This window comes from Aythya fuligula, chromosome 7, assembly GCF_009819795.1.
Source record: "Aythya fuligula isolate bAytFul2 chromosome 7, bAytFul2.pri, whole genome shotgun sequence".
Lineage (NCBI taxonomy): Eukaryota > Metazoa > Chordata > Aves > Anseriformes > Anatidae > Aythya > Aythya fuligula.
The window spans coordinates 13543890-13569958 of NC_045565.1; the positions used below are offsets into that span (position 1 = coordinate 13543890).

The 26069-nt window shown below is 35.7% G+C and overlaps 1 protein-coding gene across 1 annotated transcript in view; it reads left to right on the forward strand.

Annotated features, from left to right (window-relative positions):
• Window positions 1-25488, forward strand: part of DLG5 (discs large MAGUK scaffold protein 5) — a 108059-nt gene extending 82571 nt beyond the window's left edge. Inside the window, 19 exon segments of the mRNA XM_032190934.1 lie at window positions 1069-2088; window positions 3778-3916; window positions 5900-6044; window positions 6543-6666; window positions 7759-7817; window positions 7819-7844; window positions 9170-9338; window positions 13052-13214; window positions 14139-14272; window positions 14828-14992; window positions 15344-15527; window positions 16457-16605; window positions 16919-17089; window positions 18181-18377; window positions 19094-19237; window positions 19416-19543; window positions 20335-20444; window positions 21905-22014; window positions 24402-25488. Of these exon segments, the coding sequence (XP_032046825.1) occupies window positions 1069-2088; window positions 3778-3916; window positions 5900-6044; window positions 6543-6666; window positions 7759-7817; window positions 7819-7844; window positions 9170-9338; window positions 13052-13214; window positions 14139-14272; window positions 14828-14992; window positions 15344-15527; window positions 16457-16605; window positions 16919-17089; window positions 18181-18377; window positions 19094-19237; window positions 19416-19543; window positions 20335-20444; window positions 21905-22014; window positions 24402-24505 (3441 nt within the window). The 3' untranslated portion in view covers window positions 24506-25488.
• The last annotated feature ends 581 nt before the right edge of the window (window positions 25489-26069 follow it).

The window sequence follows — 26069 nt, forward strand, 5'->3', positions numbered from 1 at the left end:
CGACAATTCCAGCTCCAGAGAGATTGAGTTTTTAAGAAACTGTGAAGATAAAATGTATGAAGTGCAATGGGCAATGGAAGATGACTGCAAGCACAACATAACAAAGGTAGAATTAGAATGGAGGTACTTGCTGTCAGTTTGATGCTTCCACTTAGATGTGGAGTTGACCTTTTGGGGGTTGTTTTTAGAAGTATTTCAATTTTGGGGGGTCTTAATTTTATATGATGATCTGTGCTTTAAATCTGCATTTTTTTTTTTATTAAAATTTTCCCAACATTATCTGTACATATGTACATATATATTCAGGTTGAGGTAAATCAAGGAGGCTAGAATATGCCTCATACTGTACTGGGTCTGGCTGGAACGTTAACTTTCCCGGCAGCAGCCCATACAGTGCCGTACTCTGTACTTGTAGCTGGAACAGCAGTGTTATCACACCAGTGTTGTGTCTACTGCTGAGCAGCAGTGGCACAGCATTGGGCCTTTCTCTAACCCTCCTAGGGGGTGGGCAAAAAGTGAGGAGAGAAACATCACTAGGGCAGCTGACCTAAACCAACCAAAGGGATATTCCATACCATGTGGTGTCACACTCAGCAATAAAAGGTGGAAACAGGAAGAAGAGGGGAGGGGTGGGCTCTCGTTGAGAAGACGTCGGTCCTCCTCTCGAACACCGGCTGCGTGCGTTGAGGCCTTGCTTCAAGGACGTGGTCAATCATCGCTCATTTGTGGGAAGTAGAGAGTAATTTCTTTCCTCTGCACTTCCATATAGCTTTCATTTATTTTGTTTGTTTGTTTTCCTCCCTTTTTTCCCCTTTCCCTTTTATTTCCCCTTAGTTAAATTGTTTAGTTCATGGTAGTCTTTATTTCATTATTATAATTATTTCCCTTTAATTAAATTATCCTTATCTCAACCCGTGAGTTGTTCTTTGCTTTACTTCTCCCCCTCCTCATCTAAAGGAGGGGGAGTGAGAGAGCGGTTGTGGGGTTTAGCTGCCCAGCACGGTAAAACCACCACACATACTAAACAGAAATCAGCTGTAAAAATATGGTTCTGGTTTTTTGTTTTAGGTTTTTCCTCAGAGTTCATCTTGGAGTGGTCAAAATATATTTGAAAATCTGAAAGATTCTGAAAAAATATCAAATTGTAGGGTTCATGCATCAGAGATACAAGCCCAAAACAAAAGGAATCTGAAACTCAACAGCTCAACACAAACTGACATTTTCAATCCAGACATCATGGATGGCAAGAAGGACCAGAGTGATCAGAGCAGTCGTTCATTTTGTGATCACAAACCCTTCCCTAATAATACCTTACGAGTAGACTCTCACAGGAGCACAATGCACAGTTGCCACAGTAATTCAGAACACAGTCTCAGCTCCTTCAGCCCAGAGGCATATGGGGACCGAGGCTATGGAGTTGTTGATTTGGACAACAGGAGGCTGCCTTATGAACCTACAGGAACTGACTGTATGATGATGGAGACCACATTTGACAAAGGACATGGTGTTAAGCATAGTGGTGGTACCTGGCCAAAAGTCATGGTTAATATCTCAGCAACAGAAACAGAGAAGTTCTCTGTTTATAAAAAGCCAAAACAAAGGAAATCTATTTTTGATCCTGATACTTTCAAAAGACCACCAACTCCTCCTAAGTTGGAGTACCTTTCTCCTAATCAGGTGACAGGACATTCGCCTCAGCCATCAAAAGCTGAAGTAGCTTCAACTCCTCCAACCCCTCCCAAGAGAAGTGACTCGATCAAATTTAAACATAAACAGCAGGCAAGCTCTGCATCTGAGTCTACAGTAACAACTGGATCACCACCCACCAGCCCAGCCACTGCCCAAGCTCCGGTTTCCTTGGCACTTAAGCAGGATTCAGCTACTCTCAAGGGTCGCAGCAGGAACGCTGGACACTATTATCGTGAGGAGGGAATTGACTGCACTCATCTGTCTTCAAGAAAATCCTGTGAAGATGATATTGGCTTTCAAAGAGTTGAAGAGCCAGAGATTAAAAGACCAAGGCCAAAATCAGCCCCTGCTCTGAGACATAAAATGACCCCTGTGCCCATTCCTAATCCTGCCCTTCAGGTAGAATTTTCATATGAAGGCTTCTGCCTTTTGTTTCAATATGGGTATTTTCAGAAATGTGGTTTTGGGTAGCCAGCTGCATACCTTTACAGGGGAAACATAGCCCATTGTCAAGGTCCAAGTCCCCTTAGAAGCTACCTCTGACTCACTTGTCACTTCACAGTATCATAAAATACAAAGTCACCTAACAGAATGATAGGTTTCTGCTTAGTGGCCACATCTTGACTTTTAATGCTGCTTCATGGAGGGAGGATCAGGGCTCTTCCTGGTATGTTTTTGACAACATAAAATAAATAAATAGAAAAGAGGCAGTCTTAGAAAGCTGAAATTAAGGATTCTGAAGTTTTACAAAAATTACATTGGCACACTGTACTGATTAGTGGAAAGGGTATACAATTCAGTGGTGTTTTTTCTAAGTCTTTCTATATGTCTATGTATCTGTAAATGTAGTCTGAAATTGATAGAGCATTAGGCATGTCACATTGCAAAGATAGACCATTTATGAAAATATGATTTAACAACATTATTCAAAATGGGACTATTTGTTTGAGTAAATCTCATTCTGGAGACTGAGTGTCATGTCTTACCAGGTTAGGTAGAGAAAAAAAGTATGTGTGGTCTAGGAAGGCTAGTCTATTTAGCTATATGTGTTATACAAAGTGGTGTAATTAGTAATATAGTTTCAGATCCTTCATCTTGGATTCTTTCAGGTAGAAAAAATATTACCTGTATTTTTTTCCTGAAGGCTCAAGTTTCAGAGTTACTTTTCCTTGTATGTAATCAACATCAGAATGAGTTAAAATGTCATATAATAGCATGTGTATATGTTACTAAGTTTGTGTAGGTTGGTAAAATAGTAAGTTCAAGAAAATTTTGATCCCTGAGTGGGACGATTTTGATCCCTGGGTGGTACGATTACTAACACACCCATGGTATTATTCAAGTGTTGGTTCTAAGAAGGATTCTTTTCATTTTATAGTCTTCATACTGTCAGTAACTTTGTATAATTAAAATACCACTTTGATTTTAAAAAAAAAATTGTAACTATTTTTCACTTAGTACATCCTTTTATGTAATGCTTTTGTGTTTTATGTTTAAATTACGTAAACTCTGCATGCTGAACCCTGAACTTGTATCTTTGTAGCATCATTGTCAATATCTGAGCTATTTTCATGTCTCCTAGCTCACCAGTGCCTATTTGTTATATAGAGAACAAATTGGCATGATTCCTCAACCTGAATTGCTATGTTAAGGTGAGGTTGGTTCACATATATCTGACAATGCAGGCTTAGAGGAAAACTTTCTGGCAGGATAGCCAGGTGTCCTTTGGCAACACTTGCAATAATGTCTAAAGGAACAGAATGAGATCTACAGTTGAAGTGTCTTGTGAAAACAGTAATAAAAAATGTAACTAAGGTGTACTGTTCTGAAGGAAAATATATCAGATAAGTTGCAAATACTGACCTAAAAAGAGGACAAAATAATAAATAACAGCAGTGTGGAAGAAGAAGAGTTGAGGTTAATAATATCAGTAGAAGATAAAAAGTCAGTTCTTGTTACACCTTTAAGTGATGGCTAGCACATTCTGGAATATGTATTAGGAAGTCTGAAGTTGTTTACTGCCTTTAGAGTATGGATATTTTCTTCTAAATCTCCAACTGCCTGTAATCACATCCTGTGTTTATGTAGGTGCAGAAGTATACTCCAGCCAGTGAGGAGCATCTGTCTCCAGAGCTACAGGAATGGGCACCATATTCACCAAAACGTTCTGCTAGGCACAGTGATGGCTTTGTGTCTTCCACCTTATACACTGGAAGTATGTCATCAGGTGCGTGACACTGATGTGGATGGCAAGATATAAAGTGTCAGTGTGGTTCTTTATGTTTAAGTCACGGATATATCTAATGTGACCTGTCTGTGTTTCTGATATCCTGAATAATAACTGTAAAATTTCCCCCTTCTGAATTATTTTATTCCAGAAATACGCTTAGTTAAACTACTATATTCTAAATATCTACCCTGGGATTAGGTAAGAACTCAGATTACTTTCTAAGAATGCCCCAAGGAATCTGTCCCTATCAGTCAGGATAACTGAGGAGCAAACATGAATCCCAAAATATATTTTTGGGGTCTGTTGTAATCTCAGCATGGTGTGTTAGTTTTCTGGACTGTAAAGAAGTAAAATGTATTTAACCATGAAGGAAACTGAACAGCTTCTGGCTGAAGGATTTGTTTCATCTATTTCTGTGCAAAGGAGTTCTGAATGTGTTAGTGGTGAATGAGGTATAGCCTGTACGTTAGGGAGACAAATGAGATGTTCAAGGTTTTTGAAAGTGAACAGTAAGTGGAGGCATCCTGAGTGATGGACACTCAACTTCTGAAATATTTTAAGCAAAAAAGAAACTAATGTTCAGGAAGTATTATGTATCAAACTCTGCCTATTGGAAGTAAAATGCTTGGAATATCTCAAATAGAATGCCCAAATTGGTTATATCTTATTCTGTCTTAATAAAAGATTAGTCAGCGTGTTTGAGATACTGTTGAAGTGGGGAATCAGAAGTAGCTCACATGGAAATCAGTATAATCAGGTAAAACTGAAAACATTTAACATATTGTCTCTGTTCTCATCAGTTGTTAGTATTGAAGGTAGAATTGTTAGCCGGTTGACAGTGTGCATGGACTTAAGCAGAGTGCCTCAGGAGGTAATGAGGCTATTGTATGCTGGTTGCTTTGAGCTGGTCAAGATGCATTTGATTAGACCTGGTAAACTCGTGGCCAGATGGATGGTTCAGTTTTCAGTGCTTCAGTAGTTTCATATGACACTTGACATTCAAACAAGACAATAGTGATATTTATGAACATACTCTCAGTTTTTTGCCAAGTCCAAAGCTGCTACAGGTTCTAGAGCACTTCTTATTGGAGACCATGGAGAAGGTAATGACTAGTATGTGTAGAAGAATGGACAGCTTCGGACTGTCTCAGAATGTGAAGACATACTAAAGAGTATCTCATCTGAAAGAATCTTTTGCTATTTGGTTTCTGTTGTTCTTTTCTATTCTGTCACTTCCTTCTCATTGAGAGAAAGCAGAAAACTGTTATAAGTTTTTTCTTCCTAAAATAGTCATCTTGTCATGGTACTCTTGATTGCACAATAACCCAGTCAAGTCAAACCTACATTATATGGTATGATTCTGTCTTGAAACGAGAATAAGTTTTTTGCTGCTGTATGCTATGCCTCCACTCACTTAAGAGGTATTGATCAAATAGATTTAGAATACTGAAGGATGAGTGTACTTGAATGAGCAGCTTGAGTAATAAGTCTTCTGAATAATAAAATAATGCAATACTACAAGCTAAAGCCATAGGACATGTCAAAAGTAGGAGTCTGAACAGAAACAAGATCATTTTAGCTGCATGTAGTTCAAGTACTGAATAAAATCTTGACTGTATGGAGAGAAAAACAGGCTTGTTGTTGTTGTATAAAGAAGCTTAATATTTGAAAATAGACGAAATCTTGTAGTTAGCAGTACGTTTGAGAAGGATGTCCAAAATTTTATTTGTTTTGTAATCCAAGGCACTTTATTATTGAGTCATTATGAAATTATAATCCAGATTTTAAGTATGTATGTACTACTTAAAAGGTGTTGAATGATACTGAGTATTCTTCTGCATGGTAGTGAACTTAGAGATACATGTACATGTATATGCAGAAATTAAATATTTATATAATTATGTATTATAAATATATTTATAATCTGTAATTTATATGCTATTAATTTTAGTAAGAATGTCTTTTTATTGTCTTAAACAGGTACTGTACCAAGAAGCTTAGCTCCATGCCCTGCAGTAACTGCGGTCATGAGAAATCCCATCTATACTGCATGGAGCCATAGAGTTCACACCAACAATTGCCCATCAGTTGCCAGCCAAATATGCCATCAACATCTGCATCCCAGGTATTTTGAGCTTGATATCACCTTCAGTACTTATTTACATTAGGATGAAATTGTTCCTGGTAGTTGGTTTATACAGTGCAGAGTGAAAGACTGCTATTGTCTGTTATGTTGACCCAGACTTCTCAATAACATTATTACATAGAGATGATGTGCCAGTTGCTTTCATCTTGCTTTCAGCAACTGATGGTTTGGGCTTCTGTCCTGTTCCATGGGCTAATATTGGCTAAGAAGTTACTTTTTTTAATGAACTAGTTCATATTTTTTTCTTTAACAAAACAAAGTAAGCTTTTCATTTGTTTTTTCCTTTTTTAAAGCAGTTTAGGCTCTTTTCTCTCACTTGTCTTAATTCATAAAGTAGTGAAGCCATTAGGAGGTGGGAAGGAGGGGAACATTTATTTTACTCAGGATAAGGATAATGAAAATTGTTTGGCCATTTACTATTTGATGAGATGCTTTGCGTGGTTCTGACTGTTGCCCTATTCTTTGCTTTTGATGTAGTGCTCAGCATCAAGGTCGCTTGAGTTTGGACCTAAGTCATAAACACTCCAATGATTACTCTGAAAATTCACGTACAAGAGCATCTCATGGCTCAAATTCCTTGCCATCCAGTGCAAGACTTGGTAACTTGCTTTTCTGATTTATTTCATGTGAGACTCCTGCCTTTTGGAAAGTAGTAATGAATGGAAAATTCCTTAAGGACATGCTTAATGGGATTGTTATAGCTAGCAAAGCCTAAAAGTTTTCCTGTTTGTCTGCATCATATTTCCAGTTTTATGATTAAAGGTGTTTCCTGGAAGTAGCCTTGTTTAATTCACTCTTTATAGGCTTTAAAATATTATTTTAAATTATTATTTTAAAGATGCAAACTTGCTCTTTAGATGCCTCTTATTATTTGAAAGTATTCTCGTGAAGGTGTGGGAGGCCTAGTGAAAGTATTTTTGAGGTTCAGTGAGGTGGAGAGGTAAAGAAAGAAGGAGAGAGCCTGCAGAACAAAGAAATTATGACAAATGGCCCAATGTAAATTGTATTGTTGGAAGATAAGTTACAATTATGTTTACTTGATTGATGTTTAAGATTGTTTATGCCTGTCCTAATAATACCAAAGAAAACATATGCTTTATAGCAGTAACATTTAATATTGTGGAATTTTTTTCATTTTAAATTATGTAATACTTTTTTTTTTGTACACGTATGTGTTCTTGTGTTCCACCTGTGACTGCGACTGCATTTGAATAGAGCCTGAAAGCTTTGTAGCCACAATGGAGCTACAGAAAAAATGGCACAATAGTATGGAAACAGTGTCAAGAAGTTGTGTGTTCATCTAAGCAGAATATAATCAGAATACTTTAAATACCTTTTGGAAAGTCTCATAGGTTCTTAGTAGTCTCAGGTATTAGTTTCTTGCTTAGACTTCAGGTTAAGTTGCATTTCTATTAAAAATGTTTGAATATTTTTTCAATCAGAATGGAAGGTGTGTATATGTTGATATATATAGTATATACCATGTATATACACACACAGTACAGGCTGCATTACGTTGTTGTACTTGCTATGTAACTGAGACAATTAACAAAAAGTATGTTGTATACGATATATCAGTGTTTCTACAGAAATTTAGAGCACCTTTAGTGTTCCCTGAAAAATTAATGTATTTTTTATTCAATGTCATTGCGTTTCAATTGTAGAGTTTTAATTTTTCTCTTGTAAAAATAGGTCTTCAGTAAACTTGCAATACAGAACAGAACGAATTAAGATCCCTTTAACACCAAGATACCAAGTCCATCGTGGGCTCTGACAGAGGTGAATTATTTCATAAGTAATTTTATTGTAATATTTTAAGTATTGCTAATCCAAAGCCTTTGCAGTTGCTCTATCACGTTGCATGAAAATCTTGACAATTTTATGAATATTACAAAACTTGTATTTTACAACAAAAAAAAGGTAAAGAAAGAACCTTTAAAATGAAAGGTGATTCTTCTGTTAGTTGATTCTAGAACACAGCAAGAAAATGTGCACCAAAAAGTAAGAGTAAGCATAGCTGCGTGTTTTATGGTTGTAATTTTCCTCAGGAATGATGTCCTTTAAAGTTTTGACAGTGAAATGACCTGCAGTAGTATATATTTTTTTTTCAATTCTTTATATTATTTTGTATGCTATTGTATTACAGATGATAAATCATATTTTGAAATCCAATGAAAAAAATTTAGTAGTTCACTATAAATATTCTCTCTTGAGCAATTTTTAATATATCATACATTAAAAATACCAGTTGGAGTGCTCAAGAGCTTTAGAATTCAAAATTTGATTACAGTAAATAGCAGCTGTTTGCTGCCATTATTGCTCAAATATTTTATAGCCTTAATTGATTGTATGCAGTTGTTTTCTCTAACCAAGTAAATATAATTATTGCAAATGGCTTTTGTTTGTAATTAGTAACTTGAGATTTATTTTCTGTCAGAAGAAGCAGATGACTGAATGTTCTTATTAGGGAACTTGTTTAGTAAATGTCTCAAGGAGGGTACAACAAGTGAAAATTAAAAAACAAACAAAACAAACAAACAAACAAAAAAAAACAAAAACAAACAAACAAAAAAAAACAAGTCAGGCTTGTTAAAAATTGCAATACTTTCCTGTCTTTGTGTAAAACTCATGCTGGGGTTTTGTTGGTGTTTTCAGGTGTTTCATAATGCTTGTCATACACAAAGGAAAAGGCAGTAAATAAAGATTTTATTTGAAACTAAACCAACATATTAAATCTTAATTTTAACTTTCCTGTTTTCCATTATTTTTCCTTAACTCTTTCCTTAACTGCACTGTGAAGTGTTTTCGAACATGCCTGTGTCTGTACTCAGTTCTTTATGGTGAGAATGGAAATATTTCTATGCACACATATAAAAGACATACTTCATATATTAAGGAAAGAGAGTTTACACTGTCTAATGGTAGTTACCGAAGTTAGGAAGCTGGCTTCCTAAGCTCATTAGATAGTTAACAGTGTGGTCCTTATTTGTGTCTGGTGTGTATGGTGTCTTTCCCTATGTCTCTGTAGATCTTCTGAAGCATGACAAATGCAGGACACTGAAGCCTGACTTTGATTGTTGTTGTTTTGTTGTTTTCTTTTATAGGCTCCTTGTCACACTCTGAATGTAGCAGTCCCAGCTTGATAACTCCTCCACAGTCACCTCTTAACTTGGAAACATCTTCCTTTGCCAGCAGCCAATCCCAGAACTCCCTTTCTACTTTACCTAGAATTTCTATTAGCCCAGTATCTGTTGGAGAACGTAGAAAAGATAGGTAAGGTCCCCACATTATTTGCTTTTAATAGGAATGTGTCTGAAGAAATCTTGTACATTTATTGGACCAGAAGGAATATGAATAGTTAGTTTAAATGACAAATAAAGATAGAGAAAAGCATCTCAGGTCCTGTTACTTAATGTTTTTACTTTTTTAATGAAGTATATAAAAGATCTTTGTGGTTTTTTTTCGAAACCTAAGTCTTTGAGTTCAGAAAAGTAATGAATTTCATAAAGATTTTACTTCTTTATGGTAAATTAATGGCCATACCGAACACAAATAGTCTAAAATACTCCTTTAGCTGAGCTACCTCAGATGCTTATTAATGATAGGTTTCATCTGTACCCTGGAAAACTAAACAAAATACCTAGTAATATTTGATAGCTTAATATCAGCTGACTTAGTATAACAGAATATGCGTTCTAACCACTGTGCCTTGATTCAATTCAGCCAGATGAATAAAAAGAATAAAGTAACTGTGCAGGAATATATCTATATGTACAGACTCTATTTTACTACTGTGACTATGATTGCTTTGGTTTTACCTGGACCACTACTAGCAATAGCGTTAAGTATATGCATGGCTGTTTGCACAATTTGAACCTCATATGATAGTTTTCTTAAGATCATGAGCTTTGTGTTGTAATGACTTATTATCTCATGATGAGTATGTTCAAGATGCATTGTTTATGGTATCAGTCTTAGGCATTTTATTTCATTTTATTGTGATCTGGCTAGACTGAATATATGAAACATTTTGCATGAACTCAAAGCATTGAACAACAAGACACAAATCTGAATCAGGCTTTTATTTACACTGAGGCAGCTAAATGCCACTCAGGCAGTGTATGGCATACCGGGAACTATGGTGTGTTGGAGTATATTACATTTATGTGTACTTCAGGACCCCTTTGTATTGCGTGGCTTTTGTAAAATGACTGACCATAAGAATGTGAACAAAGTAATAAGGATATTTTGTATTCTAAGTTTGCTGGTAGTAATAAAAAGTTCTTCATAAAATGTTATATGAAACTTTTTTGTCTCGTTTAAAGAATCTTTAAATAAGTTATTGTAGTGACACTATAGATTGTGTGCACTGTTACTTTGAAACGGAATGTAAAGAGGTCTTTGTGGGTTTTCATTCTTTTTTACTTCAGTGTGACTTCTGTACTATGTTCGTTTTCTCATATAAATGTTTCTGTAATTGTCAATTGCAAATTCAAAGTCAGTATTTTCTTCACCTGACTAATTATGTTTAGTGTTTGGCAGCAAAGCTAGATTTTTGACATCCCTACAACTTTTGTAATGGTCAGGACATTCTAATGTCTAAAAATTAACTTCTATTAATGGTGATCAGAATATTGAAGTACAGTCAGGTGCCAGCCCATCAACTCTTGCTGTACTTGCATGTAAACAGTAGTATGAATGACTTTCACAGTCTAAAAAGGATATGATTTTGTTTAGAATAAGCGAAACAAACAAAAAAGACAAAACACAAAAATAGTTCCTAAAATAGCTACTTGGCTAAATGAAATATTTTAAGTAAATGTGCGATGATGCCATGTTAAATGGTTATTTACTCTTTCTATCCCTTCTCCTCCCCATAAAATATAAGCGATTTGCTTGGCATTTCCATAGAATATATAACACAGATGAAAAAAACAATCTATTGTGTTATGGGAGAACCAATTTAAATGAAAATGAAAAGAATCAGATTCATTACTTTTTTTTTTTTCTAAACAGCATTTAGTGATTGTAGCAGACAGTCTGAATATTGTAAAAGAGTGCATTTCACTTGATTTTAATTACGCTGCTAATCAAGTAAGATACCTTTTTAATGCTGTTTTATTTTATTATTGTATCCCTACTATATGCATTACTAGTTATCTTTCATTTTGAATTTACTAGAGTTCTAAGATATGATCCTGTGCAGTTTGTATGGGCTTGATTCTTAATCATTCCAATGCAAAACAAACAACAAAACTGAAAATGATTGTGGTAGATGGAAGCAGAAAAATACAATAGAGCAGAAAGGTGTAATTTTAGTTTCCAGTGAGGTGATAGACCTTCATAACTTTTGTTTGGGCCCATTAACATGTAATCATCTTGTGATATTAAGAGGTTTCATATGACATTGTAATTTACATATATTACTCAACTGCTTTATCTTCATTACATTGACAGACAAGCTCCAAGGGCATTACTGCTAGCAGTGATGTTGATGCTATAAGGTTCAGGTCCCAGAGTTGCATACTTATCAGATAGTTTGTATATTTTCTATATTAATAAGGTGACAAAATATTATGCCCTGCTGCAGAAGGCTACCAAATGCTTACCTTCAAAGCCTGTAACAACAAGCATAATTTATGAAGTAATGTCCTCTTCCCTCCTCTCACCCCCCATGCATCCCCCAAATCCTGGTCTTCCCAAAGATACCTTTCATCTGTCACATTAATAGCAGTGAGTGAAGTGCAGTTAACGCAGCAGGATTTAAATAAACAGTCTGCACAATTCAGAGAATCTCTAATTGATATAATGAAGTGTTCAGAAAGAAGACATTCCAATTAATGCATGCCAGAAGTAGTATAATGCTATTAAAGTTGTGTACTAGACAGGCTGCCAAGACCTTCTGTCTCCAGTAATGTGCTCTAGACACCCTCAGGTACGTCTGGTACCTCATCTGTTTCATTCTGAACTAGTTTAGCTGTTAGCACTTGGTGGTACCTTTTGGTATATAGACACCATTAAGATCATGGTAATATGAACCAGCACTTTTTAGGACACTTCCGTTTGTTTATACATACTGTGGAAGGGACTAGCCATGTTTCCATGGGTGGATACTTCCCAACTATGGGGGGCGGACAGGGGAATGCATCAGGGTTTTATTTCATATGATCTGTTCTCTTGTTATACTTACTGGTGTTGTATTACTGTATGTCTTTTTCTAAGTGTTCTTCTCTTCTCAAATCTTCTACGTCTTTCAGATATCTGTTCCGTAATAGGTCTTTTCTGAGAATCCCTGTGGCTCCTAGGCCTAGGTTCTCATCACTAAGGAGTTTGAGGTTGGCCTGATATAAGGTTGTCCTTCTCAAGCAGTATTGCGCACTTTGTGCTATTTTACGTTTGGATAATTGCCCTGAGGAGAATTTGCATGGTAATTTTAATACTACCATGCAAACTGCTGTCTTAATGGCTTGAGTTTGCAACTGCTTAATTTTCATTACTAATTTATGTTTCCCTGCATACAAATACAAAATCTGATATTGTGCATTGTTGTTCCTTGGTTTACTACCTCATCATTTTTGATGTTTATTTTTACGGTCAGTAAAGACTTTCAGCATTTATAAGTAACATATCCTTCTGGAATATCGCTTGTAAATTACATATTATATATAGTAGTTAAATTACTTTTATATAATATGGATCTGGAAGTTTCTTTTCCTACCAATTTCTCCACCATAATATTTGTAATTCATATTTACCATAATGCTTTAGACCAGTTGTGTACCTGGTATATGTTTAGTTCTGCCACCGTACATTGCATGGTGTTAAAGGAATGCATTTAAAACAGTTGACAATATTCTTTTTAAGTAACCAATTAAACTTATTTTATTATTGCAATTCAGACAGGCATAAAATATTGCATGTAAATCTCATTGTTATGGTTCAAGTGCAATTTTTTCCAAATCAGTTTTAACTATCTCCTCTAAAAGGCCCTACATGGAAGAGCCACGTCATGTAAAAGTGCAGAAGGGTTCTGAGCCACTAGGGATTTCCATTGTGAGCGGAGAAAATGGTGGAATATTTGTCTCTAAAGTAACAGGTGGGAGCATTGCACATCAAGCTGGCCTTGAATATGGTGATCAGTTACTAGAGGTAATTGTTTGCTTACTATTCCTTTGGTTTAATGATTACTTCAGTTCATATGAGTCCAGCAATAACTGCCCTTGTTAAAAGACTATATTGTGAAAATTTGTCTGCTGTGAGAAATAGCAGAGGTTATTCTTTCTGTATTGTCGTAGTCCAGTAATTGTGACTGTTAGTGGCTTTCATCAGGCTTTATCATAAAATAATGTCTTTTGATGATAGGACTGCTTTGCATCTTATACAGATATTTTTCAAATTAAAGTTAACTAGCTAAGTTGCTTAAAACAAAATAGTCCTAAAGTCAAACTTCACTCAACTTATGAGTCTTCCTCATAAGTACTCAGCTTTTACTGAGTTTTGTGCTGCTGTTGTGCTGTACCTATACCTGAGACAGCTGGTTTAAGAAATACTGAGGTATGCTATTAGCTACAGTCACATTTTGGCATATGGCCAAAGAGTATGTAGAGGAACATTATATAAAGTACGGAATCACTTTGTAAATGTATGTTAAAGCATAGGTATGTTAGACAGTGTGCAGGTGACATAAAATGGACCTGAACAGGATTATGGATCTGAATTTACCATTCAGTCCTGAATTTTTTCACATCAGTCATCTGAACCAACTTTCATTTAATCAATGATAGCAAATCATAACACAGTTCAGAATACTTATGTCTTTCAATAGTAAAAGGATTTTCAACTCATGGTTACATTACCAAATAATAAAATTAGTGATTCCTTCCAGAGAGTTTAAACCCTAGGAATCATTGCATGGCAGCTCTTCCATGCTTCTGGTTACTCCAGTTGGGGGGGGGTGTGGGGAGAGGGAAGATCAGCATTTAATTATTAGACTAATTAGGAGACTGAAAGAATGGTTTTGCTAGTTCCCATTTTAAAACTTTGCATCCTGTTTTCTGTGTTTTTTTTTCATAGTTTAATGGAATAAATTTGAGAAATGCTACAGAGCAACAGGCTCGACTAATTATTGGACAGCAGTGTGACACCATTACTATTCTGGCTCAGTATAACCCACATATGTATCAGCTTGGCAATCATTCACGATCAAGGTAAGGATGGCAAGGCTTTTAAAGAACTACTCTAATCCATGCAGTTGTATAGATAATAGATAACTTCTGTATGAGTAATTTGTATGCAAATGTGTTGATAAGTAGTGTGATTGCATAGAAAAGTAATGTGTGAGTACATGCTTATCACAAGAAAAAAGTTTTATACACCTATACTTATTCTTACCTAAGACATAATCCTTAGATTCATTAAACCAAAACCGACGATTACCTCATACTAGTATTAAGAGATTCCAGTACTTCAAACCAATTTTGTATTCTTTCTATAGCTGAGGAGTTTCCTGAAACAAATTGGACAAGGCATATGACTTAATTATATAAACCATTTTCATGCATGATCACATATCAAGATTGACCTTTATCTTTGTCAAATTTGTGGGGAGCGTACGTTATTTGGCATGTTGTTTGGGGATATTTTTTCTTGCTTTACACTTGTTTTTGCGGTCAAATTAAAAACTGTGTGTCTACATGGAAAATACTCATCACTGGTGAAGTTCTAACCACTAGCCTTATATATATATTATTTTTTTCTATTAGTTCTCGCCTAGAACCTGTGAGTAATCATTCCACCCCTCAAGGCAGTGGAGCTGCAACACCTGACAATCATTCTATAATTGATACTGTGAGTGAACAAGATGAAGGAACAATGACACCCCCATCCAAGCAAACCACACCAACTACAAGTCCCCGGAGTTCCTTAAGGTAAAATTTTTTGTCTTTATAACAGAAAGCAAAAAGGTCAGAGTAGATGTGGCTGGTTCAAATGAGTAAGCAGACAAATTAAGTCGACCCAGGATAAAAGTACAGGATTTCAGTTTGGATTTGAAAGATGGGTTCTGCAAGGAGTGAAGTAAAGTCTAAGTTTTTTCTCAACTAAGATTTATTTGAGAAGATCAGTAAGTGATGTGAAGTTTTTCTCATGATTGTATCTGTAGGTGACCTGTTTTGAATAATAATTTTGCAAACATGTATTGTTCAGGAATATAGTTCATTGTATACTCTTAATACAAGTTTTTAAAGTGAATTACATTTGTGTTTTCTTCCTTTTGCAAGGGGCCCTGTGGACACAAATAAACGGACCCCTGAACCTAGAACTGTTGTTGTTAAAAAATCCCAGGTGGATCTTGGGATCCAGATATGTGGTGGAAACCTCTATGGAATATTTGTGTCAGATGTAGATGATGATAGCCCAGCAAAAGGGCCTGATGGACTAGTCTTGGGTGACATGATACTTGAGGTAAGTTAGGAAAACTGCAGCATACTGACAAAATGTCTAGGATGGTATAAAGAGGGAGTTGTACAAAGAATCTTGCTGTCTTGCAATGGGAGATGTTCTGTGAGCCTGCCAGAAAAACTTGGTGAGAATGGTGTGTAATCTTTGTTCTGACGGCAGCCTGTGAAGAGCTGGATAATACACACCTGGAGAGTTACCACTGAGAATCTAAGTTGCACAGGCTTGAAGGACTAATATATGTCTAATGGAATTATGAAGAGCTGTTCTCTCATCTAAATGGAAAACCTTGAATCCAAATGCTGTATGTATGACAAAGATAGGAATAGGGATGACACTGTGAAACCTAGAAGAATGTTGAGTTTACCCCAATGAAATTATAATGAGGCTTCAGGGGAAAACATGTCATGTCTTTGACTATGCTTTCTCAATTTGACATGGGAATATTTCTCTTCTAGGCTGGTCTGTTAAGGTGATAAATGTGCATTTGTTTATGAGCTTTTCAGATAGAGCTGAGCTATACTTTCTGAGCATTGAGATTCTCCCATTGTGCTTCTAGTATCCAGATGCAGACTTGGCTTTGTAGTTGTGTTGGACTTTCCCTCAGACTACCTGTTTCCCCTAAAAATATTAACTTCTTTCCACTGTGAATTTTACAATTTTCAGCTTATGCTTTGAAAATTATTTAAAGAAGCATAAACTCTCTCTCATGGAGCATGTCTGCTGCATTCAGTTGGTATTTTGCTTTTCACCCCAACCCCTCAATTTCCTGTTAGACATCTTGAAGTGCAAACTGTAGTATAGTTAAGTGGTAAGATTCACTTGTATATTGAGTCTGTCAGTAGGAAAAAGACTAATTTTACATATTTTTCAAGCTCACCTGATTCTATTGCACGTTGAGATCTGTATCACACTTAGGGTTTTGTGTTTTGCAGTATGGGTCCATTGATATGCGCAATAAAACAGCTGAGGAAGCTTATCTCGAAATGTTGAAGCCTGGAGAAAACATCAAAATAAAGACTCAATACAGAATAGAAGAATTTAATAAGATAAAAGAGCTTCCTGGAGATGGATTCTATATTAGGTATTTGAGCGTGGCTGGTAATGAAAATATAAGGCAGCTTAGGGTAGCATGCTGACCGTTATATGAGAGAAAGAGTACAAATGTTGTACTACGTTTTATAAATTCCAAGTTATTGATTTATCCCAGCTAGTTTCTGACAGCAAGTATGCAACCTGTAACACTGGTTAAAAGATGCATGTTTCACTGTAAACTTCTGTACTCTCGAAATGTAAAATGTGACCCCAATCTATTATAGTTTTTCTCAAAATGCATCTGTTCTGCCCTTGAGTTGGTGGAGACCAGTTGAAGAGATTATTTATGTCTTTCTTTCCAGAGCACTTTATGACCGTCTTGCAGAAGTGGAACAGGATTTAAGTTTTAAGAAGGATGACATTTTGTATGTTGATGATACTCTACCACAAGGAAACTTTGGTTGCTGGATGGCCTGGCAGCTAGATGAGAATGCTCAAAAACTGGAAAGAGGACAGATTCCCAGTAAATATATGTGAGTGACAGCCATACAAGTTAGTTACTTTGGTCTTCAAAAGTGTCTGACTAATGAGATGTGATGTAAAATGTGTTTGCTTCTATCATTTCCGGGAGATGTTAATTCTCAGATGTCGTTTTCTGGGTGACATATTTTAATAACTTTAAATATATTGCTCTACCAAGTCATCTTTAATGCTACTGAGAAGTAAATTAGAAATGGAATGGATACAAAGCCTTATGGTGTGACAGGTAATTCAATAACTATAAGTGATATTAACCACAGCAAAAGGATCCTTTAACTCACTACTGCACTCATTCTTGCAAAGTACCAATGGTTTTAGTTATCTGTGGATATAAATTTTAATATAAGATTGTGTATTCACCTCAACTGCATAACATGGGTAGAAAAGTTCAGGAGCATGGAAGAACTCAAGTTTTTAAATACTTACCGAAATCACGAGTTATTATATTTATTACAAGTGATAAAACACTTGTTCATTTCAATGTTCCTCTGCTTTCCTTTATATTTTTCTGATAGTCTTCTCTCCATGTTTTAACTCAAAACTCAACCTGATCATGGGATAAATGGTATTATGTAGAATGAGCACTATATACATACAGATGCATACACATTAGCTTATTACTAGAAGATGATTAGTAAAATTAACTACATTTCACGTGTTATGTGGCCAAAATATTTGTGCTTATCTAAAATAAAACTACATGTTGTTTTGGGCTGATAAGAGATGATTTTTAAGGATGTGTATAACATGCAGCTTCATATGAAGAATGGTATCTTCAGTTGTATGCGAAGGCTGGCTTTACTGGAGCTTTGGAAAATTTTGCCCTGGCTGTTAGAGTGGTCACCCTACATGCTTTGTTGCTATTTATAATATAAGAACCTGAAAAAATGGTGGTGGAGTGAGATTTGAAATGTTGTTTATTTGATTATTGTAAATGTTTGGTTTTGATTAATTTTCTGTCATGAAGTTGTTCCAGATACAGCAGTAGTATGGTTTGTCAAAAAAAAAAAATAGTAATATACATGTACATGTATATATGTGTGTGTGTGTTGGAATACCAACCACTTACTCTGTTTCATTGTAGGATGGATCAGGAATTCTATAGGAGACATAGTATGTCGGAGGCCAAAGATGACAACAGCTCGTCTAAGACATTGTCAGCAGCAGCACGAAGGTCATTCTTCAGAAGAAAGCATAAACACAAGCGAAGTGGTTCCAAAGATGGAAAGGATTTACTGGCTCTTGATACAATTAGTACAGACTCAATTCCGTTCTTGGATGGCAAGTACCTTTGTAATACTTGGGAGTGGCTAGCCTTTCTCTTTTGTTTTTAAATTGCTGCAGCAAGACCCTTTACAAATAAAATAGGTTTCCTTTTCATGTGCCTTTAAATGATGAGTGTACATTACTTTTAGTATCAACAAGAACAAAAAATAATGTATTAAATGGCAAGACAGATTATCTCAAATGTAGACTAGAGGTTTTGTTTTTCCTAGTTCATTCCTAAGTCTACTGACATTAATGTTTCATTTGCAGAGGGGGATGGCTTTTTGATGTGGGGTTTTGATCATTCCTTCAACTATTTAATTTTTATCCAGGTGACTTAATCTAGACATAAATCCTGAGTACACTCAAAAATATTCAGTTTGATTTGTTTAGTGCTGTACAGAAGTCATGCTGATTACACTTCGTGGAAGAAACCAGCAAACCAACTGATTATTGTGTCTTGTTCACACTGTTAGGAAATAACAGGAATGATTGCTTTTAAAAATTGGGGTGGGGCTGTAGTATGTGTGAAGGGCGGAAGCAGGAGGTTCGTTGATGAAAATAGCTATTTTAAGCTGTGAAATGCTATAATGGCTAGTGATCATTTTTGTACTTCTCAAGGCCCTTATCTGCTGCAAGGTAGCTGTTTTCACAATTACTGTTATCTCATTATCTGAGGAATGCCAAGACAATAATGTCTACTTCTATAAACAAGTCTTCTGTGTGTGTAGATTCTACAAGTCTGGCGTATCAGCGTGTACAGAAAGTGGACTGTACCTCTCCTAGGCCTGTGCTTATTCTAGGACCATTACTTGATGCTGTGAAAGATATGTTGGTCAAAGAATCCCCTGGAAAATTTTGCAGATGTCCTCTTGGTAAGTATGTGCATATAAATAATTTTTTCTCCCTTAGCTAATAACATCTGTATGTGAACTAAACGGTAGCACAAACATGGAAAAAGCAAAACCTTAATTTACAGGCTGTTCTGCTAGTTTTGTTCTATGCCTAAGGAATAGGAATGAACAATGGCTCTCTTGTGCTTCTGTGTAACAGAGGTTATGAAAGCTTCCCAACAAGCCATTGAACGGGGCGTGAAGGATTGTCTGTTTATAGATTATAAACGGAGGAGCGGACATTTTGATGTGACAACTGTAGCTTCAATAAAGGAGATAACAGAAAAGGTGAGCCACTTAATCCTGCAGTTCTTGGTAAAATTTGTAATATGCAATCATACTATTGGCGGGGGAGGGCTAAAATTTATTAAAATGTTGTCGTCATTGAGCCATTGAGAGGCTTGTTCCTAAGGTCACAAAGTGGTTACCTGTAACAGTTTAAAAATCATTTTCAGTAATCTCACCTTTGTAGAAGTGGGATATTTTGCACTATTGCTAAGTACAGTTTGAAATTATTCTTCTTAGAATCCATAGGTTTCACCTCCCTGAAAACTAGGATTTTTTAACTGTTTCATTTAATGTCATCCATAATGTAAACATAATGATCCTAAGACAGGTTAATTAACAGACATAAAATTAAAATCTGTTCATTGCTTGTAGTTTTCTGTCAAACCATAAAAAAATCTAATTACTTAAACACTTTTGTTTACTTTTGATTTCTCAAAGATAAAATGAATATGTGCATTTAAATTGAAAAAAAAAAGCAACACCATATTGCATATATTTCAATCTCAGTTTTCATTTCATTAGTTTTTAAAATACTCTTATTTCTATCAGTGCATGCTTTTGGTACTGTGAATGGAATTTCTTGCAATTTTTCATTTTCTGTCTTTTTTTATTTTTTTATTTTTTTACTTGCAAGTTATTTGGGTACAAATTTATCAGTAGCCCTAAAATGCTAAACACGTAGTGAGATTATATTGAGTTGTTATGATGTAAGTGGGGGAGAAAAAGGGGGGTTGCATGTGTGCTTGTGCTCTTTAACTGAATGAGTGTTTTGCATTTACATTTGATCTTAGGATTGTCATTGTCTGCTTGACATCGCTCCTCATGCCATCGAACGGCTCCACAGTGTTCATATCTACCCTATTGTAATTTTTATTCGCTACAAAAATGCTAAACAGATCAAGTAAGTCTGTAAGGGGTATAGTTCAGGGACGTTTATTTTCGATTAAAATGAGTTTTGGTGCTGGTGTTATTTTTTTCATCCCAGTCATGTTGAATCTCTTTCAAATGCAGAAATTAACCACCATAAAAATCACCTGTGAAGTAGATGGCCTTAATTTCTTTTAGGTTGCATGGCAATTAAATGAATCATTCACAGAAATTAAATAATGTTTTCCAAACTGAATGTACTCAAGGAGTCATTCAAATTCTTCTTGCTTAACTCTATTAAGCCATAAGATAGATATGGGCATGATCCATAATGACATTGAGGATTAAGTGGTAACTGTGACCTAGAGCTTCATCTCAGTGGGGCCAAGTATGATGATGCTTTGCCAGTTTCCTCTCCTACGCTGCAGCCAATTGGTTCTTGCCTTGGGCTTTCGCTCCTCTATTCTCCAGCCAGAGAAGTCACCTTTTGTCATGGAGTGTGTATACTGTGGTCTTGACAGGTAGTACTCTTTAAGTAATTGTGAATTTCCTACTTGAATTCCTGTCCAGAAACAGGATGCAGGAATTACAAACCACGTGATATTTTATTAAATAAAATATCCCTTGATGTTTTATTAAGCCTTTGCACCTTCTGACAGAGGTGCAAGAAGTGACATAATCTCCCTATATAAGTATTAAGAAACAGTTTTGTTTTACTTTAACTTCAAAAATGAAAATAGCAAAAGACTTAGATTCTTGATCTTTAGATAAATTTGATTCTTTTTAATAAAGAAGATGAGTATCACCACTTTCAAATTTAAGAAAGACATAAAGGTCTGTTTCAGCATGGATTGTATGTTCGTACATGGAATGATAAATGGAGTTGTCATGTCTTGAGCCCATTTGAAAATAATAGTAATGACCATTAAAGCTATTCTATTTGGTAAGTTATTGATAGAGACAGAAAGCAAGGATTTCTAATAGTTATAAAGTAAGATGCAGTGGCTTTTGCCTCTGTCTCCTCTGGGCACCAAAGGTTTCTCTTGAAGAACCTTTTTGGTTTGCCACAGATTCTATTGACATTCAGTATATATTTTTGTACACAGTACATTTGTGTACTCCCCATCCACACGCTGTGTAACATAAAAATCCTACATAGCAGTGATCACTAAAATTTCCGTAGTGACTTTTGTATTTATAAAATAAAATATTGCTTCTTTTTCTCACTGCTCTAAGAAACTATGCTTATATGCAAGACTGTCTTGCTCTGATAACTAACCAAAATTGTTAGCACACAAATGATCCTGATGACTTTAGTGAACCTGATGAACTACTGCTGAACCACAGTAGATGGCACTCTGTGCACAGCATTATGCCTGCAAATTAATTAGCTTCTCACATTCAGGTATCTAGAGGTAATTATATTGAGTCCATTTAAAATAAAATTACTGTTATGCAAGGTTTTTCTTTTTTTCCTTCTTTTTGTTTTTGCAGAGAACAAAAAGACCCAATCTTCCTGAGGGACAAAGTTACACAAAAACATTCCAAAGAACAGTTTGAGACAGCTCAAAAAATAGAACAGGAATATAGCAAGTACTTTACAGGTTAGTATTTAATCAGTGTATCACTAGGAATACTGTGGCAATTTCTTCCATTTACACTGTAATTCCAAAGAAATATGTTCCTTCATAGAGTTCTTTTATTCCTTCTCCTTCCTTATTGGGCAACCTCATGCTCTGGTGTTTCATTTTACAGGGAAAGGAAATCTGAAGATATAAGTACTATCCCTTGCTTTTTTGTGCTTTGTTTTTAGCATGTTACAAATCTTAAAACCGAAGGAGATTCTGAGAATGTTTTATTACAAGCCCAGGAGTATTAGAAATACAGTGAAGATAATTTGAGAATGACAGATGACACGGTGTTATCAGTTTTATACCATGTAAGGAATATTGTTTCATAATTGGGTAAAGACGAACAAAAAACCCACCTGTAACTGGTGTTCTAATTATTTGAGGTGTACTTCAAATCTTTCAAAAAAGGACAAATTTTGTCCACGATGTCTCAAGCGCATTGTAATCGGGAATAGTTCAAGTTTACAGACCTTTTTAACATCTTAAAGTGTGTTACCTGAACCTTGGATTAAAGTTAATAAGCTGCTCAGCAGAGAAATGTTGCTGTATTTGAAGGCTGCCTTGTCTTATTTCAGAGTAAATTTCCATGTGGTTCTACATTACATTCAAAAGAGTAAGGATGAAATTTTATCCATCTTGACTTGAATGGCAACAGAGCCTATAAAAAAAAAAAAAAGCCCAAACCAGCCAGAACCCAACCCCTCACCCCCAAAACAATGGGTTCCTTACAGAAGTGTTTTGAAACACACCCAGAACCCAACTCCTCACCCCCAAAACAATGGGTTTCTTACTGAATTGTTTGTGAGACATACCTGCCGAGTGCAGGGGAGTGGATGCATTTAGCGCAAAGCTATCCATCCGTGTATCCTGAGAGAAGTTGCACATCCTCAACCAAGCTGGTTCCCTGGTATGTAATAGCAAGGCAATTGTTCATTTAAATTATACTGAGTAAATGTTCACAGAACTTAATTTGCGCATGGCCATATTGTAGAACTATACGTTATCATCTGCTCCTTGTTAAATCATTTGTTACATTCCATTTGCACCCTGATAGTGGAAGTGGACTCCCTTGAACAAGGTGCTACCTGTACCTTCTTAGTTGCCTGCGGGAAGGGCCTCTCTCTGTTAGTGTCAAGTGTAATGAACTCAAGCTGTCATCAGCTTTTCCAGATGCTGTTAGTCAGGTTTCCTGTTGAAACTGCACTGACATGTAAGCTTACTGCAATTGTGATTTGGTGCATTAGACTAGCATGTTGGATACAGTAGCTTCCTCATGAAGTTAGTTGTATGGTATACTTTACAACCTGAGTTCCGCAACTACTTCATCAAGTACATTTTTTGACTCATTAAAGTGCCTTTGTTGCCTGCACCAAATTTTAAGCACAATTTGTTACCTGAGTCACTGCCTAACTGCTTTGTCACCTTTCGTAGACCTTACTGGTTGCACGTTCTGTAGCCAAAATCATGTGACATCCTTAATTATAGTATAAACTGCAGAATCAATTACTTCTTTACATAAGAATAAAATCTGTATTTTCAGAAATGGGAATTACGCCTTAAGTTTTATAAGGTTTGGCATAGTCTTCCAGCATTAGCGTTAGCTGTGGCCAGAGGCTTTGCTGACACATTTAAGTCCTGAAGTTCCTTACCTTTTATGTCTTAAAGCTCCTATATTCTCCCTTGTTGTCAGTGTTAGTATTTTACTTCTTGTGACTGTTATCTTTATCAAGGGTAGAATATAAGGTGTTCTTTGTTTAACTTTTAATTCATTTTCAGAGATTTGCTTCCAGTTGGCCTTCTATTCCTTGAATGTAGTTGTCGATAAGAGTTGGGGTAGCAACCGTGGCTGTTTTGTTTTACTTCAACTTTGTGAGCTGCTTCATAATTTGATTTTAATATTTGTAAATAGTGCCTAGTTGCTACAGCTATAGTCTCTATGTATATTATCACATAAATACAAAACTCTTAGCACCACATGCTGAACAGAGGTTTATTATAGTAGTTTCTGACCATCTTTAGACTTAAACTTCGCCACCTGATGTGTCTGAAAATAGCACATGGGAGGGCTCTAAAAAAACAATTGTCTTAGTTGATTATAGCCATCAGTTCTACTGCTTTCCAGAGCTGTTTTAACAGCTAGCAGAAGAGACTGTGTACTGAATGTTTGACCTCCTTGCTCTGTTTATTCTTCTCCCTGTCTCAATGGTCATGCATCTGGCAGATATTGAATTGGGCAAATTAATTCTGATATGTTGATAAACACTCAGCAGAAAAATGCTTAAGACTGGTCTTCGTACTTAATCATAACTGTTTTTCAGCCTAATTTTTTTTTTTCTTTGGGGGGCTATCTTTTTCTCTAGGCATTGTCCAGGGAGGAGCCCTTTCAAGCATTTGCACTCAGATTATGACAACTGTTGATCAAGAACAAAACAAAGTCCTGTGGATCCCAGCTGGCCCACTGTAGATTTATTTTGCTGTGAAACTGCTTTGCAGGTGTAAATAACCAACTAACTTTCTATCCAATGGACTCTGTCCATTTCTGTCTTTATAAAGATATAAGTGATTTCTGTTTCATGAAGGGGAACAGTAACACTGAACACAAAAACAAAAAACAAAACACGAGGCACGTGGGAAGGGGTTCATCACTTCACCGAGCTTGTCTCATTGTACGCGTACATGTGACAGGTTGTCATGTGGTGTGCAACCTGTGTGTACTTCTCCGTAAATAATGGATTTAGCAATGCTGCAAAACCCTGTAGAATGACCAGTTTACAAAACCTTTTCTAAGTATTTGGATGTTGCTGTTTACTTGAATGTCCTATTTTTTTTTTTAAACTCTGTGTCCTTTCATGTAATGAGGTAACTCTCCACAACAGAGTGAAATTCTGAGTGAATGGTTTATGCGCAACGTGACTCTTACTTGCGATTTTTACTATTTCTAAGCACATTTACTTGACAACCAGATAATAATGTGGGATTTTATCGGTACGTCTTGGGAGTAAGCTCAGAAGGAAGTACACTCCTCTGCGGGGCAGACCACTGTTTGTATTATGTCAACACTTGTCTGTCAAAGATACTGTTTCTTGTTTTATGCATGAATCTAATATTTAAACGTCGTAATATATCTGAACAATCCAAGCTTAACATGTGTTGAGAAATAATGGTTTTTGGTTGTTGGGCCTGGTTTAAATACTGGTGGAGACCAGTCCTAAGCTAGGCCTAGCATGCTGTGCCCTGTCTCTTTTAGATACTGTAAATATGGAAAGCTTATGTTGGTGCAATTTTGCAGGGTAATTCTTATCTTTGTATTCCAGTGTGTAGCATTCACATGGATTTTTTTTTTTTTTTTATTTAAGACCAGCCGCAGGTTTAGGGTTTTGATTAAAAGCCTTTAGGAAGGTACTGAATTGTTAATGTTTTCACTGTAAAAAGTGATCATTTAGTTTTGGTTGCAATACTTATTTACCTGTTGTACCAAACTCCATTGTATCAGTTCCTTTTTTTTTTTTTTTTTTTCACTTCTGACTCTGTGTTCCTAACACAGGTTTTCTACCTGTCTCTTCTGTCTCTGTGCCATGTTTTTTGAGTACTGTATTTTAATTGTTTTTAAATATTATTTGAGTAGAACTGCTTCTCAATCTCTGTTCCTAACATTTCATTATGTAGAGGTTTCTAGTTTTACACTACAGCCTGCAGTTTTGTTTGTTTGCAGCTTGTTTAAGTAAATAAAAAGGGATTCTTCTTGTACAGGTCTTCAAAGAAAGATTTGGTCCAAAACATAAATTGTTTTACAGATGCTATTTTATAGTTCAAAATACTATATATAGTTATCTACTATATAGAGAGTATTTTTGAACTGTAATACATACAAAATATATGTATACAGTATTATTTTATATAGTATTAAACCATACTGTTATAATACTGTGTATATATATATAAATTAAGAAGGTGGCATGGATGAATTACTAATCAAAGTATGGTGAGGGATAGCAGTTTTTCTTTTATCTCCTTTTAGCTTGTTTTTT